Source organism: Calypte anna, chromosome 3 (genome assembly GCF_003957555.1).
Source record: "Calypte anna isolate BGI_N300 chromosome 3, bCalAnn1_v1.p, whole genome shotgun sequence".
NCBI lineage: Eukaryota > Metazoa > Chordata > Aves > Apodiformes > Trochilidae > Calypte > Calypte anna.
In genome coordinates, this window is record NC_044246.1 from 100,823,276 (window position 1) to 100,830,726 (window position 7,451).

General features: G+C 43.9%; 1 protein-coding gene across 1 annotated transcript; it reads left to right on the forward strand.

Annotated features, from left to right (window-relative positions):
- The first annotated feature begins 5,302 nt into the window (after window positions 1-5,302).
- KCNF1 (potassium voltage-gated channel modifier subfamily F member 1) lies at window positions 5,303-7,127 on the forward strand. The gene has a single exon (XM_008495100.2). It carries the CDS (start codon window positions 5,303-5,305, stop codon window positions 6,764-6,766), a length of 1,464 nt encoding a protein of 487 aa, XP_008493322.1. The 3' UTR covers window positions 6,767-7,127.
- Window positions 7,128-7,451: the final 324 nt, after the last annotated feature.

Consider the following 7,451-nt stretch of genomic DNA (forward strand, 5'->3'; position numbering starts at 1 on the left):
CCTCATAAGGGAGATGTTCCACTCCCTTAATCATCTTCGTAGCTCTGCGCTGGACTCTTTCAAGCACTTCCCTGTCCTTCTTGAACTGAGGGGCCCAGAACTGGACACAATACTCCAGGTGTGGCCTCACCAATGCAGAATAGAGGGGGAGGAGAACCTCTCTTGACCTACTAACCACACCCTTCCTAATGCACCCCAGGATGCCATTGGCCTTCTTGGCCACAAGGGCACATTGCTGGCTCATGGTCATCCTCTTGTCTACCAGGACCCCCAGGTCTCTTTCACCTACACTGCTCTCCAGCAGGTCAGCCCCCAACCTATACTGGGACATCGTGTTGTTCTTCCCCAAATGCAAAACTCTACACTTCCCCTTGTTGAACTTCATCATGTTTCTCTCTGCCCAACTCTCTAGCCTGTCTAAGTCTCTCTGAATGGCCGCACGGCCTTCCGGTGTGTCAGCCACTCCTCCCAGCTTAGTGTCATCAGCAAACTTGCTGAGGGTACACTCTATACCCTCATCCAAGTCGTTGATGAAGATATTGAACAACACTGGTCCCAGTACCGACCCCTGAGGGACTCCACTAGTCACACACCTCCAACCAGATTCTGCCCCATTGACTACAACTCTCTGACTCCTTCCTTTCAACCAGTTCCTGATCCACCTCACTACCTGATCACCAAACCCACACTTGGTCAACTTATCTACAAGGATGCTGTGAGAGACGGTGTCAAATGCTTTACTGAAATCAAGATAAACCACATCTACCGCTCTTCCATCATCTATCCACCTAGTAATTTCCTCATAGAAGGCTATGAGGTCCAGTCCTGTGTCATTCAAAAAATAAAGATGACGTAAAAGAAGGAAAAGTGTGTGAGAGAGTTATACCTTCACAGGTAGGAGGAACTACCATCCCATTCAAGCCTGCTGTCAGCTCTATGGCATCTGAGATCCACTCAACAATGTCCAACACAGAAATCAGTTTCTAAGAAGCAGATGCCCAGTAGCAGCATGTGACTCAGGACACCTTGATGTGGCCTAGACCAGTTTTACATGTGCACAAGGAGGGTTCTGGGTACTGGGGCCAACTGGCAACTGGTCTCCAACCAGCCTAGGAAATCCTTTTAGTCTCAATTACAGGTGGCTGCATGCAAACTGCCTGTTGGCAATGGTCCCTGATGGCCACATGGTGGCTAGGAAAGGTCCACATCAGCTTGTCAGTGTGGGATGGATCCATGCCAGACATATTCTGTTTCTTGCTTGGGCAGTCATAGCCAGGGTTCTTGTAGCCCCCTTCAGATACTGGAAGGCTACAATAAGGTCTCCTCAGAGCCTTCTCCCCTCCAGACTGAATAACCCCAACTCTCAGTCTGTCTTCACAGGAGAGGTGCTCCAGACTCTGATCATCCTTGTGGCCCTTCTCTGGACATGTTCCAGCACATCCATGCCCCTCCTGTAAAAGGGGCTCCAGAACTGGACACAGTACTCCAGGGGGGGGTCTCACCAGAGCAGAGCAGAGCAGAGCAGAGCAGAGCAGAGCAGAGCAGAGCAGAGCAGAGGATGCCAGCCCCTTGGTGCCCTACAGCTGGGGGCATTCTCCCCTTGGGCTGCAGGGCTTGAGGTCTGGCTGAGCCTCTTCCTCCTCCCCTAGGAGCCAATCTAAACCACAGACAAAACTTAACACACCTTTCAGCTCAAATCCAAATGGTTTTCTTTGAGACAAAGCACCCACAGAGAAAGAACCCCCTCTTATTCTTATTTGGCCTGTAGGAATTGATTTGCTAGCACTCATCTCTTCCCGCAAACACAGAGCATGGTTTGACCACTTTGTCCAGTCCAGATAAATCAACAGAAGCTGAATTTAAGAGTCCTAGCAATTGCAGCAAACTGCTCATAAATTAATCACAGGGCAACGGTTATCTATTGAAATTTTTAGATTAGAAAAGCTCTCTTTTCATGGGTGACAATAAATTAAATTACTGAAATAAATGATTTGCTGAAATTTTTTCAGTCTGATCTTGTTGTTCGTTGCTCTGTGGTAGGAAAAAAAGCATTTGTCAGATAAGCCTGTCTCACTCTTTTCAGCTACAAAACGAAGTTTTTAATTAATTATGATTTTTCCTGACCCTTCTTTGTACCATTTACATTTGTCAAAGTGGATTTAAAATGCTACCAGAGAACTAACATTTGACAGGCACACTGAAAGGTGTAAAGAATTATGAAAAGGTGCAAGACGAGGGAGAATAAATCACAAGGATCTTAGCAGCTGCACTAAGTAAAGTCTTTATAAGGACTGATCTGGCATTTCAAAAATAGTTTCTTTCCAAGAATGTGCTGAGATATTTAATTTGAGAAGAGCTGATTTCACCTTTCAAACTGAACAATGTATGTACTAATCCTGTGTGCCTATTTTGTAGGTGTTCTATAAAATTACTGGAGAAGACCCTTTTGGAAATGAAGGTGATGCTTTCCCGGTTGGTCATACTGGACCATACATTGATTTCTTATCACTACCTGGAAAAAAGCCCACAGGTCACTGGAATGAATCACTGACTGAAGAGGATGTTCTGAGGTGGTTCAATATGATGATTTAAATGTAAAGAACCTTTTCCCCAACACTGATGCAGCCTTACAACTTTTTGAGCCTAATTTTCCCAGATCTCAGTTTTGTTTTCAAGAAGTGGTAGTCAGTAATCCCATCTGTATTGTCCCCCCCAGTTTTCATGCCACAAGCATGAAACTACTTGTGCCATCTTAAAAGTTATTGTACTAAAATCAAGCTAAACCATTAATGTCAGCAGGCAAAGATGCACTAGGTGGACAAATATTTATTGCTGAACCCACAACACATAGATTTTTATAGATATTCAAATTCTTCCTCTTGTCCCAAGAAGCTTGTAAATCTCAGTAACTTGTATGGGCCTGGAAAAAAAATGAAAGGGACATCTTGTATTACACCCACACTACGTGGTACTCTCAGGACCACATGGAGGTGACACTGACCTCCAGAGATCAGCAGTGTGACTCAGAGGCAGAGTAAAACATATTACCCTTTTCCTGGGACTGCGACTTGATTAAGGTGACTGGCCCCTCAGTTACTGTTCCTAGCCCTTTGTGCTGTTCAGCAGTATGGGTATAAGTGTCACAACCCAGGCATCTGAAGAAATTTATGGAGCTATGGTTCATGCACAGCTTGTTGCTCACTGTGTCACTGAATGGCTGGGTGTTACATTTGCTGCTTGACTATTATAGAGCAGCAAGAACTCACTTCCCATTGGCTTTAGTTTTTGCTTTGTAAATTGGTGTATGGATGTGTGTGACAGAAAAAGAGGAAGGTTTGTGTTCCTCTGTTTCACAGGTTTCTTGCAACTCTTTCTCTATTACAAATACACCTCTCTCACATTTTTACTCTTCTCAATTTTGCAAGTGCTCAGGGATGTGGAAGGCCATCGGGAGGTCTGAAAAGTGGCTGAATCAATGATTTTTAACTCATGGAGTGTGCACCTCTAAACATCATGAAGTATCTCCACAGGGTCTTGATAAATTACTTGAGGCTATGTTAGTACTCCAGGTCAAGGTGGTCTGATTATACAATTAGGAGGTCTGGTGTACAATCTTCCCCACAAACATCCAGCAAGGCACTGGGAATGGAACACAGCATCCTCAACAGGGTCCCTCTTGGTGGGTAATACAGGCACAAGAGCAGTTTGCACATCCCATCTCCCACCTTTCTGCCAGGGTGGACATAAGCCTAAAGATTCAAACCATCAGTGGAATTTGCCCCTCTCTATACCCCCAAACTTACAAGCTTTTCAGAAACCAGTAAATAGGAAAAGATCCAAACCTGCTTGCTATAGTTCATCTTGCTGTGTCCAGAAGCAGGTAACTAACTAACTGTGGATGCTGCTGGATCAGAGTCCTCAGGATTCACTAGAATGAACTGTATAGTCAGATTTGAACTTCTAAGAGGGGAGATAAGCCCACTGCATGTAAGGGTCTCAGGAACAAGTATCCAATAAATTCTGGAATCTGGAGAAAACCAAGTTAAAAGGAAGGGATTGTTCTACTCCTAGTTGTGAAGTGAATAAAGTATGAGGCGCTACTACTGCTAAGTAGTAAAAATCCAGAAATCATCAAAGGCATTGTAAAGTGCTCAAACACTCATCAGGGTCAGTTGATCACAGACTCGGAGAATAAATCTTAAATGCAGGACACAGAGTTTTGGGAAGTGTGCACAGAATGCAGGTGAAGTTTTGCTCTGTAATGAAAACTTTATGATCTCTGCTCAGTTCTCAATGTACAAATATACAGTAACTCAATGTCCTGAGACTTGCTGTCTTGCTGGCTCAACAAGAGCAAGGTTTATGTCATGCATTTATTCCAAAACACAGTGTTTTCTCTCACTTCTGCCATCAGAAGAAATTGATTTAGTGTCTTTCCGCAGGTCTGAACGACTTTATACATGATTTTGCTTTGTGTTTTATTTCAAACAATGTTTGTTTTTTTTAAATTGTGAAATAGCATGGTCGTATGGTAACCCATTATTTTACAGCTAGGCAGGCATATAAATAGCTGAGCTGTTTTCTATGTGCTTTGCTGGGTTTCACCAGAAGAGGGTAGAGTGTGGAAAGGGCTCCTCGCAGCCGGGGCTCCCTATTGTGTTGGGAAACAGCAGAAGGAAAACAAGCACAAGTTTCTCCTCTGCACGCTTGCACCGACTGACTGTGTGAGAGAGTCAGCGGAACTCTGGAAGATCTCAAAGTAAAGAGAATAAGGAAAGAGAAACAAAATTCCAAAGCAGCTTTCTAGGGAAATCTGTGGAATAGAGAAAAGAAACCGCAACAGTTTCCTTGGGGCTCACTCTGCCGATGGTCTCGCTGAGAACTGTCACTCACTGCACGTTGCATTAATCAGAGCACAGGATTTCTTTCTCTGCCGTGACTTCCAGCCTGTGAATAAATATCACTTTTAGAGAGAGAATGGGACCTGAAAAGACTCTCGAGCACTGAGCAGAGGGGTGAGTTTTATTAAATGGTTTTTTCTCTTTAAAATCTGCTGGAGCTTTCTTCTATCCTGCTTGCAGCCTGATGACTTGCCTTTTCCCTGCAGCTTGTTGCATACTTCACCAGGCTTTCCTGACCACAGGTTTATTTCTGTAACCTCTCCCACCACGACTGCAGGGCAGTTTGGTAACATTTGTAATAGAGCTGACTGGGTGCTGATCTGCTTTCTGGAGAAATTCAAGCCACAAAGACTTGAAACCAAACAGGCTAAAAAACCCAACTAAAATCAAATACAATTAAAATGTCAGATGACTTTAGGTTTCCCGATGTGGACACTGGCAAGTCAGAAAAAAATGAAGAAATGGAGATTGTAGTAAATGTCGGTGGGGTAAGGCAGGTGTTCTATGGAGATAACTTGAATCAATACCCAGAAACACGGCTGGCAGAGTTGATCAACTGTTTATCGGGGGGATACGATAGCATATTCTCCCTCTGTGATGACTATGATCCTGGAAAGAGAGAGTTTTACTTTGACAGAGATCCAGATGCTTTCAAATGTATTATTGACGTGTACTACTTTGGGGAAATTCACATGAAGAAAGGAATATGCCCCATATGTTTCAAGAATGAAATGGAATTTTGGAAAGTAGATCTGAAATTTTTGGATGATTGCTGCAAAACTCACCTAAGTGAAAAAAAGGAGGAACTGGAAGAAATAGCCCGAAGGGTACAATTGATTCTGGACGACTTGGGAGTGGATGCTTCAGAAAGTCGTTGGAAAAGGTGCCAAAAATGCATCTGGAAATTTCTGGAGAAGCCAGAATCATCCTACCCAGCTCGAGTGGTTGCCGTTCTGTCCTTTCTGTTTATTTTAATCTCCTCCACTGTAATGTGTGTGGGGACCATCCCAGACCTCCAGGTTGTAGATGAGGAGGGGAACCGTATAGAGCACCCGACTCTGGACAGCATAGAGACAGCCTGCATAGGCTGGTTTACCATGGAGTATGTGCTGCGGTTGATCTCCTCTCCCAACAAACTCCACTTTGCTGTGTCCTTCATGAACATAGTTGATGTGCTGGCAATACTTCCTTTTTATGTCAGCCTGACCTTAACCCACTTGGGAGCCAAGCTCATGGAGCTGAGCAACGTCCAGCAGGCTGTCCAGGCGCTGCGCATCATGAGGATCGCGAGGATTTTCAAGCTTGCACGACACTCCTCAGGGCTCCAGACCCTGACCTATGCCCTGAAACGCAGCTTTAAGGAGCTCGGGCTGCTCCTCATGTACTTAGCTGTTGGAATCTTTGTCTTTTCTGCCCTGGGTTATACCATGGAGCAGAGTCATCCCGAAACTTTATTCAAAAGCATCCCGCAGTCATTTTGGTGGGCAATCATTACCATGACCACAGTTGGATATGGAGACATATACCCCAAAACAACACTAGGAAAACTGAATGCTGCCATCAGTTTTCTTTGTGGGGTGATAGCGATTGCCCTTCCCATCCATCCCATCATTAACAATTTTGTCAGGTATTATAACAAACAGAGAGTTTTAGAAACTGCTGCCAAGCATGAACTGGAGCTGATGGAGCTAAACTCAGCTGAGGGGAAAGCTACAAGCTCCAAAAGTGAAGTAGAAGATCTTGCAAGGGAAGGCAAAGAGGGTCCTTTTTATAGCACCCGGCTAAAAGTCTCCCACAGTGACACCTTCATTCATCTCCTGTCAGAAGAGAAACACTACAGGACCAGGCTTCAAAGCTGCAAATAAACTGTGAGCTGTTGTCAGTGCCAAGCTACAGATCAGAACAACCTGGCAGTCAACAACTGAAAAGACTTGTGGGATCTGTCAGAGTTGGGAAGGAGCATTGCTTTGCTTTTCCAACATGAATATAGATTAACCCTTGGTATCTCCATCAGCAGTTGGTAAGACTTTGCTGCTATTACCCAAAATAAAATAGTAGGTCTCCATGGAGATCAGACTGCTTATAATGAGTGCATCCTGGCAAAAAACATCCATAACCATTTTAGAGACTGAAAAGTCTTTCCTGATTAGTAAATGTTTGATGACCTGAATGTGCAACACTGCCATATCAGAACTCTGTACCATGACAATAAAGAGCAGCATTGCACAGATTGTGTCTCCCAGGCTGTCTTCAATGCCTTTGCAGCTAGGAGAACTGCTCCTTAAAAAAATTAAAGCAGCCTCTTACTCATATTAGATTCAGGCTTATAGCAAAACATGAGCTGTTTCATCTTAGAGATACAGAAAGTGTGAGCATATACCATGTGCAGAATATTACAGTCAAGGAATGGTTTTGGTTTTGTAAAATGTAATTTTGAGGTAAATTTTTGGGGCATGTATCTGTTCAGTTTTCCAGAAAAAATGTAATTTTTGATGAGTACTGAAGCTATCTGCTGGGCAGAGATGTAGAGCAGAATCAATGTATTTTAAA